The 12344-nt window shown below is 43.2% G+C and overlaps 3 protein-coding genes across 4 annotated transcripts; 1 reads left to right on the forward strand and 2 right to left on the reverse strand.

Annotated features, from left to right (window-relative positions):
* Nucleotides 1-522: 522 nt before the first annotated feature.
* Nucleotides 523-3220, reverse strand: LOC136431389 (E3 ubiquitin-protein ligase Midline-1-like). The gene is made up of 2 exons (XM_066422744.1): nucleotides 2893-3220; nucleotides 523-2509 (listed from the first exon to the last, which is right to left on the reverse strand). Exon 2 carries the CDS (start codon nucleotides 2490-2492, stop codon nucleotides 1527-1529), a length of 966 nt encoding a protein of 321 aa, XP_066278841.1. The 5' UTR covers nucleotides 2493-2509; nucleotides 2893-3220; the 3' UTR covers nucleotides 523-1526.
* Nucleotides 3221-3687: 467 nt separating this feature from the next.
* Nucleotides 3688-12199, reverse strand: LOC136431366 (E3 ubiquitin-protein ligase Midline-1-like). 2 transcript variants are annotated; one of them, XM_066422713.1, is made up of 4 exons: nucleotides 11877-12199; nucleotides 7069-7276; nucleotides 5813-6955; nucleotides 3688-5122 (listed from the first exon to the last, which is right to left on the reverse strand). In XM_066422713.1, exons 1-4 carry the CDS (start codon nucleotides 12170-12172, stop codon nucleotides 4931-4933), a joined length of 1839 nt encoding a protein of 612 aa, XP_066278810.1. In that variant the 5' UTR covers nucleotides 12173-12199; the 3' UTR covers nucleotides 3688-4930. The 2 variants fall into 2 exon arrangements, with proteins under 2 accessions (XP_066278810.1, XP_066278818.1); XM_066422721.1 differs by having other exon boundaries at nucleotides 3688-5129.
* On the forward strand, nucleotides 7672-9466 carry LOC136436066 (transcriptional regulator QRICH1-like). Its single transcript, XM_066429777.1, has one exon. It carries the CDS (start codon nucleotides 8084-8086, stop codon nucleotides 9464-9466), a length of 1383 nt encoding a protein of 460 aa, XP_066285874.1. The 5' UTR covers nucleotides 7672-8083.
* Nucleotides 12200-12344: the final 145 nt, after the last annotated feature.

Here is a 12344-nt window from a genome sequence, read left to right on the forward strand (position 1 = left end):
ATTTGACATTCTACGACATTGATATCGTTTCCCAATTTTGTGTGCAATATACGGGATATAGTTGCTCATTAATTTGCAGCTGCTTTGTACGATTTACAGCGTGGTCGAAGAGTTTATTTTTAGACGGACGAAAATTGATGCGCGCGGGGATGTCATCCATATAATCAAATCATCATGGCCTAAGACAAATCCAATGCCTGTCCAATGCCAAGTAAATGACTACGCAGAAATACCGGAAGAGGATATGACGTCAATGGTACGTGACAAAAGTCCAACATCAGTGACAGTGATTTTATCCAGACACATACCTGCGATATCGGGAACTGTAAATTATACGTGTAGAAACAGCCAAGAACAAAAAGAAGCAAACAAACGCCATCACACCGACAGAAAATATAAATAATCACCGCGCCGAACATGATACGGATGGTGTGAACTTGAAAGTCGTTATTTGGCCCATTTAGAGCAAACTGTGACTACGAGGGTAAGTCAATAAGTTATGCAAAACAACAAAGTGAGATATGTCAGTCTCAAGAAGATAGGAAATCTTTATTGATACAACAAAAGTACAGCGACTTTCGTAAGGTCTACTACATCTATACATACAAACAGTCAATTGGATACAAATTAATTAACAGATACATGGATGTATATGAATAGATATGAGTAAATCAACATGTTAAGTCCAAAGCCTCGTTCTAAAGTCTAGACATTCTTTTTTTATTGACCTATTTGTAGACAGTAAGGGTTATGTAGTTAAATTTATCTATCGGATGGGAGGATATAACGTTATGCCTTTAGTACTTACGCTTTGGGCCAAATTTCAACTCATTTCCATGAAAAAAATGAGATTGCTATAAAACAAATTGCATTCCTTATTGACCCACCCTGGTATGACAACTATGAATGGTATTGAAATATCCGTGGCGATGTCACGTCTAGCCAAACAGTATCTGACGTCACACCACGCTTGGAGAAATAAGCAACTTATCCTCAGGTTTCGGAGAGGAACTGATTCATCTCAAAGTCGTCAAAAAATAAACATTGATGAGAAGAGCCGGAAAATATGTCAGTGGCTGGGTGAAAAATGTACAGGCGCACTCAACTTGGCTTAACTCAAACGGAAAGCATTTTTCTGTTGATTATGGAAAGGCCGAACAATGTAGAGTGGTCGGATCCCTGCTAAGTACTTGTTCATTGTGCCAAGATTGGGTGGTAGATCATGAAAACTGCCACTTAGACACTTTCGTGACTGTGCTTTCTGGTGAACTTTTGTTTGCAGCCTTTTTTGGACAACAGTTTTCGACCTTGCAAGATACACTGTTGATCACGCTTTTTATGAAGTCCTCGGTGGCACCGTTGAATTAGAATTGACTTCAACAGGGATTTATTTGTGATATCAAACTGTCACAATTTCATTCACATAAACCTTTAGTGTTTATTTTGAAAAAGTATAATGTTTGTTTCTATTGACACCTGTTAAAGATTTTTTTTCTCCGTTCGTTTCTTGTTTACATTTCCCTTTGCTACTGTGGCATGGAGACTCCGGTGTGTAGTGTCAGAACGGACGATATCCCCCCTAACCCGATCCACAGAGAGAACGCCGGGTACACTGGCCGCTCGAACTTGACCTTGAAGGTGTGGATGACCTTCTTGCTAATTGCGTCTTGGAAGGTCACGAACCCGGAGTCATAGTCGAGAATCACGCCTATCTTGTCTGGGTGGGGAGAGAAGTTTACTTCACGAGAGTTGCCTTGGTCATGCGCCTTGTAGGCGTCGACCGATGTCCGCTCGATGCCCCACCCCCCGGGCGACTCACCGATGTTGACCTCGCGTGACACGTCTCCATACGCCACCCCTAACAGATAGTACCTGGCGTCTTCCGTCCCCACCTCCCAGTAATGCCTCCCCCCTGACACAGCCGCGGTCCCAAATACTGTGGAGGTCTTGAACCGTCCCGGGGCCACTGGGAGAGAAGGGATTGCATCCCCCTTCACCGCCCTCGTGTTTCTCTCTGACAGGTGCAGCCGTTTTCCCGCAGTTTCTGCGTCGAAGCGAAAGAAGAACGGTAGGGTTTCCATGGTAACGCTTGCGCTAGGACACACACCGTTGTCGTCTGATGCACAGACTTGAAATTTGTACTTTGTGTCAGAACTGAGGCCTCGAGCGACAGAAAAGTTCCCGCGTATGTTCTCTACAATAATCGGGGGGTCATTTGAGGACTCATCGTCACAAGAACAATGAAGTTCAAACACTCCACTGTCGTCTGAGGAGTCCCATTCTATGTAAGCCATGTCGAAGCTGGTCCTGCACTTTTCCTTGCATATTGATGGAGCGCTAAGGGGTGATTTCTGCGTTTCGTCCCTATCATCCTCCGCCTTGACCTCTAGTTCCTCGACACTTCGCTGCAAGTCTTCCATCTTCTCGTCGCTCACCTTGGGGGTCACGTGATGTTTATCAACCGCAGCTATCTTGTCAACGGAACATCCCATGTAGCACCGCGACAGTCCTGTAGTGAGATGAGTTATACAAACATGAATGTTGTTTTGTTCTCAATAGATTCTGTGTTTATTCACGGTCTTTTGTTATCAGCCATTGTTAAGTACCTTCCATTTCCCTGATAATCCTACAAAGGTTCTCGAAACGGTGAACGGTGGCCGATCGCGCCAAAAATGTATTCATCAGCAAGATACAATGTACGCCCGACTATTCAAAATATTTCACACCTGCAAATGATTATACACTTTAATTTTTCATATAGTCAAAATAGTCCCTTAACCCTAGTCAACTCAGACTTATTGAAATTCCACTACATTCACGGTTCCGGATAGCATAAGGCTAACATTACAGACAGTTCGCCGCCCTCCCCACGACGACAACATTTCAACTCACCTGCCACGGTTCCAACGTAGGGTTTCAAGTCAAAGAAAAGAAGGCCTGAGAAAAGACTGCAATCTTGAAGTATACCAAACGATGCTGGTTTAGAAACGTGGCCAAGTATCTATTGAGGTACGCCCTGTACAGGTAACGTTACATCCACCTGCAAACGATACCTGGTGGTGACCCCGGCAGGTGTGTGTACCGCCCCTCTGATGACCTGCTCCATAGCAACGGGACGTCATGTGACATAGCTATTAGGCCCCTGTCCACAGTGTGCCAGTGGAAAGGATAATGTATTACGACAGTCATTTGAAGAATGCATGATGGCGTTTTCTCTGCTAGAATATTCAGTTTCCTTTGACAATATATTTAAATAGACGCTATTCATTTATAAGGCAATTTTGATTCAATCATATGGATGGCATCGATATCCCTGCGTGCCATTTCGTCCGTTTCCAAAAAAAGGTTTCAACCATGCTGTAAATCGTATGCCGAAAAATATAAGAATTAAGACGGATACTAATGTCGTAGAAAGATAAAGTCTATTCCAAAGTCAAAGAAGAAGGTAGATATGAAAGAACAAAAATGAAGAATCTATCGGTTGGTATACCATACTCGGCGTGTTCAACCTTCCTGACACTTAGATTTCATGATGTATGCTCGCATGAGTTTTGGGGTCCCCAGAGGATGTCATCCATATAGTCGAATCAACATGGCCTAACTGGTTTTCGATTGAGGTCGAAGCGCCACAAGGGGACTATGCTAATTTCACATGAATATGAGCAATGATACAAAGAGGAAGAAAAATGTGATTATAATCAAATTTTTATTCAAAATTATAGCAAATACATATGATAATAGCTCGAAACTATGTACGAGTCGTTGTACATCTTAAACCATTTAATACAATGATTTACTAATCTCTTATAGATTGACTTAGATCTAGTATTTTTATTTTCACAATCTTTTGGCTTCCGAACGTCAGACATGGTTCTGATTGCAATAAACTGAGTTAAACTACGAGAGATGACGTAATACGTTACATGTACACTTCTCGAAATAAAATCACATTGTAGAATTTGTGTGCATAAAGCATGATGGGTCACTCAGTAACATTATATTGAATGACAGTAATTTTAAGAGCTGAACTATAAAGGCACTTGATACTAGCCGACGCATGAATGTCAACAATGCTTAACATATTTTACTCCACCGATATATACATCTATTCACAATTATAGCTTCCACGTTCACCTAACGAATCATGTGGTCTGTAATGTTCGCCATGCTTCAAAAGCAAGGCTGCTAAGATTTGACAAATTTAAAGCAAAACACTGTCCTGTCTGTTTCTGCACACAGAAATCCTGTGATTATTCAAATATTGATATATAAACACTTATGGGTTCCTATTATTGATCCATGTATATGTATCTATATTTCTATATACAGCTGATAATAATCTCCAAGCAGATGTATGCGAACAAAAATTGTTCAGTTGGATGTTACAGTCTTCTATCATAACAATATTGTTTTGAGACTTTGATGAAAATGATCAATGAATATCTATCATACACAAATTCTATCCAAATCCTGTAGCAAGTTCCCCTTATAGTGCACTAAATAAAGATGGTTACTAGTACATCTGCAGAAAAGTCACTACTAAAGACTTACGCAATTCAAAGCTCCATACTACATGTAATATCTTGCATGACACACTTCATATTCATAGAATCATTTGATATTCTGAATTTCAAAGTATAGATAAACTAAATGTGATTCATTACAGAACATGATCGTATCTGTACACTATCTACTACTTTTGACTCTCGAGTTAATGTCAATGTTGGCATGCGCACAATCTCCAGGAAGATGTGTGATTTTATAACGTTATAGTTTTATGTGTTTCTTTTTCTACTGTACTAACCCGGAATCCAGCCGTGAACTTTTATCAGCTACCCGCTCCAATCAATCTCCGATGTGAAGGCAGGGTGGAGGTAGAACAGAGCAGGCATTGCGCTTTCACGGCTGGATTCCAGGCTATCACTGGTAATCATATTACCAAGAAAGTGTCAAAAGATGTAGAAAACAAGCCCACATCTACTGGATGGAAGCTTAGGTGTCGTAGTCTTCCATCAGCGACACCAATAGACATGATCTGAACTCCGTAGTGACTTGCCACATCTGGGACAGATCTCCCCCTCAATCTCTTTGTCTTGTGATACCGGTCTTGTGACGGACTCGGCTACAGGCTGGAGAGAAAGAGATGATCAACATTGTATGGATTGAAATATTTGTGATTGATAGTGGCAATCTTAAAATGATACACTTATAGAAGACTTGGACCAGACACTGTGAATTCTTAATACAAAATTGGAAATACAAAATTTGCATGCAAATACAGCAAGGGTTTTGTAACGATCATCAGAATATTTTGCCCGACCATGCAATTGAAAAGATAGAGTAGTTCAAATGGCAAGATGATTATTTTCTTTCTTCTCAATAATCATCTTGCCATTTGAAGTACTCTATCTTTTTTAATTGCATGGTCGGGCAAAAGATTCTGATGATCGTTACAAAACCCTTTCCCTCATACGGTGTATAGGAAGGGAAATATAATCGCAAACAAGGACGCCAATTTGATGACTCATGTCATACGTGTGTTATATTCTGTCTACTCCTCTCAAGGCACTTATTGATTTAAGTCAACATAGAATAATGCAATGCAATACAATACAGCGTATATGGACAACATTAGATATATATGCGGAGACCGATTATAATGCTAGCTTGAATTTCATAACGAGCAAGTAGATTGCCGGAAAATTTACCAACATCTAACGCTACTTATGGCTAGCACGACATATGGACTTCCTTTTTCACTGCCACTCTATGAGGGGCTATTGGTCGAGATGACTTTTCTTTTTCGACTTACATAGCATTGCTGTCCGGGATGACTGGGATATTGGTAGCGCGATTCGGGTTGCTGTGTCGGCTGAGTTGAAGGACCAATAGGTTGCGACACACGTTTTTTTCGCGGGGCTCTCGATTCAGACTTTGTGGCCCCGGAAGATCTAACGTTACATGTAGGTACGGTTTTTGTTGATGGGAAAGGCACGTATGAAGGTGAGAGCAATGATTTGGCAGGAGAAGCTTTGATATCTTCCTCCATTATCATAGTCTCTGCCACTGACTCCGAAGTTGTTTCCATAGGAAAGCTGTTACTTTTCGCTGTACCACTCTTAGTTTTAGAAATAACTGTCACACTATAACACTTGCTCGCCTTCAGACCTTTCACCTTACAGGAGTTGCGTTGTATGTTGAGCATGTTGACTGGGGTATCATCGAGACAGGAGCACACAACATCGAACTTAGAATCCTGGCCGTCATCAGTGTCCCACGATACCGTCGCCTCATGCGCTGTAGCATTGCATTTTTCTTGAGAAATGACCGGGGCATGCGGCAAATCAAGGCCTTTCAATAAACTCTTTACGGAACTCAGATCCACGGAGACTCGGTCGGTGGGAATGTGTGTGTGCTGTTCGTTGTTGCCAAACATGCTGTTACTTTTATCCACACGACCTTTGACCAGCTGCTCCGTTTGTAGGAAACAAGCCGGATCAGTTTCTTTTACAGCTTCATTCGCATACGCCAAACATGAATTTGCATTCTTCACTTTTTCTTGAGAGCTGTCAATGAAGGTTTGGATCTTGGCTGTATCATCTCTTACTACCTCGTCTACTTTTGCCACCATGGCAACCTCGCGTTCGCGGATAATACTTATCAATTCATTACATTGCGTCTGGATTTGTGACTTCACTTGAGCTCCGTGATTCTCCATTGCTGCTTTCCTGGTTTCAAGTTCTTTGACTTTTGTAGTTTCCTTTTCGATCTTTCCCTCCATCTCTTTGACTACTTTTTGTAGATCCTCCTTTTTGCCTCCAAACACTTCCTCCAGGGCAGCGACGTCGTGTTCTTTGTGTTTGCCGACCAGCTTGCAGAGAGAACAGACTGGTGCCCCGTCTTTCTTGCAATAAAGCTCAACGGGCTTGTTCTTGTGGTCCGGACACATCACAGTCTAAAAATAACAAGACACAGAAAACGATTCGATTAGACGTAAGTTGTTTGAGGGATATCTAATACTACGTATATACGGGCAGTAATAAAAGTTCGTTCTACGCTTCTACTCACCTTTTGCAGGGCATCAAAAGACTCCACGGGTTTTACGAGTTGGTGGCTGGCTAGTACACCAAGGGCGGGATGCCTCAGTGGCAGACAGTCGCCGCAGTAGGATAGCCTGCAGTTGGTGCAGCTCTTCACTGCATCTCTAGGTGGCGTGGCGTCGCAGACCAGACATGGTACGGCGTCCCTCTTCCACTGCGACTGCGCATGTTTAAACCTGGCGGCGTGATATGATTTTAATGAGTAAATATTGACAGTTCTCAACTTTGTCACGAGACTTAACGATAAGGCAGTAAAATTGCTGGTTACTCCGTTTAAGAGGGGGCCTTTGACAAATACATTGCACAGACTTTGAGGTAGCATAGATCTAGACGAAAGGGTCGGGGATGTTGTTGACGGCGTGTAAAGAGATTGAAAATATCAGTTCAAAGTCCGTCCTATCCGGAATGTGGATTTCTGGACTAGTCTGAAATAAAGGCACATTTATTTTACACTTTCCTCGGCTAGGAATCCGTATTATGAGCATGTTACAGTAAGTATGATACGTAATAGTTACCCTATGGGCGGGGCCAAAATACTGTATATAGCAGCAGTCCCGCCCACTGAGGGGATTTCTAGCCTCCCCGAGGGCGAAGCCCGAGGGGAGGCTAGAAATCCCCGAAGTGAGGTGGGACTGCTGCTATATACAGTATTTTGGCCACCGCCATAGGGTAACTTATTTAGCCCATGGGCACTTCCCCGAAGCTTCTCCACTTCATCGTGATATGAAAAGAAATAGTTACTAATTTTTTGGGGGGGGGATTAGGTATACATTGTTTCTTGTTCAACAGTGGTTTGAGAAATTGAGAGATACCAGCTGCATGTAAGGGGGCTGGCTTCAGCCTTATGATTGATAACTTTCTGGCGCCAGAGCATTCCCATGATATTTGTGGTTGTCTGGCCGCCAAAACTTTTGCGCCAAAATTTGACCGCCAAAAGTTGACCATTTGTGGGCAGTTCCCCAGTCAGTGCTGCATTCTGCACCATGGAAGACAGTACGTTTCCAGACACCTTTGGCTTTTCATTTGTTGATAACTTTCTTGGGGACATCGGTTTGTCACAAGAAGAGGATACTCAACCAAAAGAGCCACTCCAGAGTTTTCCTGCGGCATCTTCGACATTTTTAAGCCCTGTTTCAAGTACTGAACCTGGCTTTGCCGACACGTTCTTAGACCAGATTGGAATCACCTTGGAAGAATTCCAGACTCAGCCAGATCCATTCACTGACCCACCACCTCTACAGCCAAGCGTGAATGTGCCAATGGCCAGTACAGACCTTGGCTTTGCCGACACGTTCTTGGGACAAATTGGAATCACCTTGGAAGAATTCCAGACTCAGCCAGATCCCTTCACGGCTACTTCTGACCCACCACCACTACAGAAACCAACCCTCAAAACAGAAGATACAGGTGCGTCATCTTCCTCTCAGTTCACCACTTCTACTGATCCGCGTAACGACAGTTCAAGTACCAGATATGCATCCCCGATGTCCACTGCAATGATCCAAGAGAAGGTGAAAGGCCGGGTGCCCAAGGCAACTCAGAGGAGCACCAAGTATGGGACGACTGTTTGGAATGATTGGGCCCTCAACCGAAACCAGCGATTAAGCAACTTCAACACTGTCCTAGGAGAGGTCTCCGAACCCTTCATCATCGTCCCAACAGAACTGAAACATGCATCTCATGCAGAGATGGATTTTTGGTTAACGAAGTTCATCTTCGAGATAAGGAAAATAGATGGAGAACCCTATCCGCCTGCAACGCTGTACTCCCTCGTGTCTGGATTGATGCGCCACTTCAGGGAGGACCTGAACAGGCATGACATGAACTTTCTCGATCGCAAGGACATACGCTTTGCTGAATTCAGAAAAGCGTTAGACGCACGGATGAAAGAGCTAACATCAGCCGGGGTTGGCGTAAAAAAAAAACAGGCTGACCCACTGACCCCTGATGACGAAGACCGCCTGTGGCAAAGCAACGCAATCTCCCTATCCACATCACAAGGGCTTTCATATGGGGTCTACTTCTACAATTGCAAGATTTTTGGCCTCAGAGCCATGGATGAGCACCAGCGTCTGATGCTGGATCAATACAAAGTCGGCACGGACACAAACGGCCACTACATGCAGTACACGGGAAGAGTCTCAAAAAACGTTCAGGGGGGATTACAACAAAGGAACGTGAGTGTGAAGGACATCAAACAACATGCAGACCCCACCAATCCACGCTGTGTTGTGCACCTGTTTGAGACCTACATCAGGGCACTGCCAGAGAAGAGTGGACGGTTCTACCGTCGACCCTTGAAGTCTGAGGTCCCCAAGTTCTCCCTCCAGCCAGTAGGCGTCAACAAACTTGGAGCATATTTTTAAATGCCCTCTTTGTAACTTGATGGATGTTTTGTTTGCTTAACCTTAGTTTTTGTATTGCAAGGTATGTACTTTATAGTTTATTTTCAAAGTTTAACTCTGTTGTTTTATCTTGCAACTTTTGTAAAATTGCTCTTTATTTGAAGTTGATATCCTTTCAGGTTTCTAGGACTTGCTTGTTATTTGCACTTACAGAGTTATAAAGTCCTTCCTTATTTGTCTTTTCACATGCCCTGTTTGTAACATGATGGATGTTTTGTTTGCTTTATCCTAGGGAGAAAGCTTGCTTGAAATATAGGTCATCTTTTAGCTACTTTAAAGGTTCTTTTGAAAAAGGCTATGACTTTATATTCACCCGGCCTTTATTTTATCCTGTATCAGTGTTCTAAATGAATACAGTTGTTTTGTTTCTTGAAACAGACAGACTCCTTGTTTTTTTAATCCTTCATTCCATCAGCCAAAGATCAATCAGTCAAGTGGGGGGGGGGGGGGGGGGGGGGGGTGCCTGCTTTTCTCATCATCCAGATCATGGCTCAGACCAAGCCAGACAGGCTGTCTGCAACTGATCCCAAGGGGGGGGGGGGTTGACTCAAGGAGGGGGTCCCCCGAAAGTGCGAAATGGAACGAAATGGAACGAAATGGAACGAAATGGAACGAAATGGAACGAAATGGAACGAAATGGAACGAAATGGAAGAACGAAAACATGTAACATCATGAAATGAAATACCAGTAGATAGCGAATTATAAGGAGTAGACCGGAACAGTAAGCATTTTAAATACAGAAATACATAAATGGTAAATACATAATATAACGTGTTTTATTTCTTGAATCTATGTGATAATATTAAATACAACGTTTTTGTCGCATTTGTGTGGCTACATTCTTTCCTGAAAATGGAGGCGCCGCTCTCCCTTGTGTACCAACGATCTGCAATTGAACTGCTTCAAATAGCAGGGAAAACAAGCACACGGAAGTATCGAAGTTAGGACTAGATTACAATTGGTGGTAAAATTGCATCTCATAATTCACCAAGAGGGCATGAGGCAAGCGTTATTTTATTATTCATACAGCGTGTTTGGAGCTGTTCTTCCCCAATTGGGGCCCCGCATACAAATAAACCGGCATTGTTGCCAGCGCGACGGAACTGTGTGCGTGTGCTACAGACAGGTTGAATCAAACTCCGACTTTCCAGTTATTCACATACGGTTTTAGTCCATAACTAGTACGTAACATATGCATATCTCCGCAACAACGATTTTTATACAACCAATTGTTCGGCTCAAAGTCAGACCCCTGTCGGAGAATGGACCCCTCCGTTAATGACATGCAAATGAAGCTCTGCGCTGCTGCGTCACACATTTCACACATTTCACACTCCTTTTCAAACACGGACGTGGAGCCCTCTGGAGACATTTCTGCTTCATTGTTCACGACAAAGCAAAGGCAGGGTGTGAACGAGCAGGACATGTATTTCACGGTTCACACAACACGACAACACGCTAGCTGTATAAATAATAAGATTACGCTTGCCTCATGCCCTCTTGGAGATGCAATATTACCCACCAACTTTTGTATAATCTTGTCCTAACTTCGATACTCATTTCCGTTTGCTTGTTTTCCTTGCTATTTGCAGCAGTTCATTTGCAGATCGTTGGTACACAAGGAAGAGCGGCGGCTCTCTTTGCACGCGGCGCCTCCATTTTCAGGAAAGGATCTAGCAACACAAACGCGACAAAAACGTTGTATTTAATATTATCACATAGATTCAAGAAATAAAACACGTTATATATATGTATTTACCACTCACTTCTGTATTTAAAATGCTTCCTGTTCCGGTCTACTCCTTATAATTTGCCATCTACTGGTATTTCATTTCATAATGTTACATATGTTGTTTTCGTTCTTCCATTTCGTTCCATTTCGTTCCATTTCGTTCCATTTCGTTCCATTTCGTTCCATTTCGTTCCATTTCGTCCCATTTCGTTCCATTTCGTTCCATTTCGTTCCATTTCGTTCCATTTCGCACTTTCGGGGGACCGCAAGGAGGGGACACTGGGATTGGTCAGCATAGGTCACATGGTTATATCACCCACACTTTTTCGTCCTTATATCACCACAGTTTTCCTTATATCACCACAGTTTTCCTTATATCACCACAGTTTTTTTCCTCATTTGCATGAAATAGCCTCACACTTTTTTTTAGTCCCACGCTATGTGGATATAACCACAGTAAATGAAGAACTCTCATTGGCTGAGGGGAAGTGCCCATGGGCTAATGTAATAGATTCAGCAGTTAACGTTGCCTGTACCTGTATTGCCAATGTCGCAGGAGTACGTGTAAATATAGTTTGTTGTGTACAGGAAAGATTCAGTAATCGCTTTCTATTTCAACTCTACATTGTACATTGTACCTCTCAATGATGTTCTGAAGCAGTAGATTTTTCCTCAATCCGTCTACACCGCGGTCACCTAGGCGAACTTCCTCCCTACAAGTTGGACATGCGAAACTGCCCAGGTTTTCCTCGGGGGGAGGAGGGGGTGGCCCCGAGGAGCAGGCTGCCTGTGCCCCCTCTGGTTCATCGACGGGAGTCTCTAGGAACGCCTCCGCGCACCTGCGGCACAGGTTGTGATGACAGGGCAGCAGGAGCGGACAGGTGTACAGCTCCAGACACACGGGACACGTCAGCTCGTCCTCTAGACCCTCCATGTTCTCACTGCAGCCAGAGGTCCTCTATTATCTAACCTTGAAATGAGGAAGTGAAACTATGACGTCACATGATTTGGCGGGACCCGGTCAACAACACCTGACGTCATGCCAGGAAGGATTCTGGGAAGGTAGCTGATGTTTTAATAGATTTAAGCTCAGACCATTCTTTTGA

Source organism: Branchiostoma lanceolatum, chromosome 1 (genome assembly GCF_035083965.1).
Source record: "Branchiostoma lanceolatum isolate klBraLanc5 chromosome 1, klBraLanc5.hap2, whole genome shotgun sequence".
Classification (NCBI taxonomy): domain Eukaryota; kingdom Metazoa; phylum Chordata; class Leptocardii; order Amphioxiformes; family Branchiostomatidae; genus Branchiostoma; species Branchiostoma lanceolatum.

What these genes read in the sequence shown, in the direction of transcription:
- LOC136431389 (XM_066422744.1), bottom strand. Translation starts at nt 2,492, where the DNA reads ATGGGATGTTCCGTTGACAAGATAGCTGCGGTTGATAAACATCACGTG.
- LOC136436066 (XM_066429777.1), top strand. Translation starts at nt 8,084, where the DNA reads ATGGAAGACAGTACGTTTCCAGACACCTTTGGCTTTTCATTTGTTGAT.
- LOC136431366 (XM_066422713.1), bottom strand. Translation starts at nt 12,172, where the DNA reads ATGGAGGGTCTAGAGGACGAGCTGACGTGTCCCGTGTGTCTGGAGCTG. An exon ending in CTTTTGATGCCCTGCAAAAG is followed by an intron (nt 6,956 to 7,068) that starts GTGAGTAGAAGC and finishes TGTTATTTTTAG; the next exon opens with ACTGTGATGTGTCCGGACCA. An exon ending in ATCCCGGACAGCAATGCTAT is followed by an intron (nt 5,123 to 5,812) that starts GTAAGTCGAAAA and finishes TCCAGCCTGTAG; the next exon opens with CCGAGTCCGTCACAAGACCG.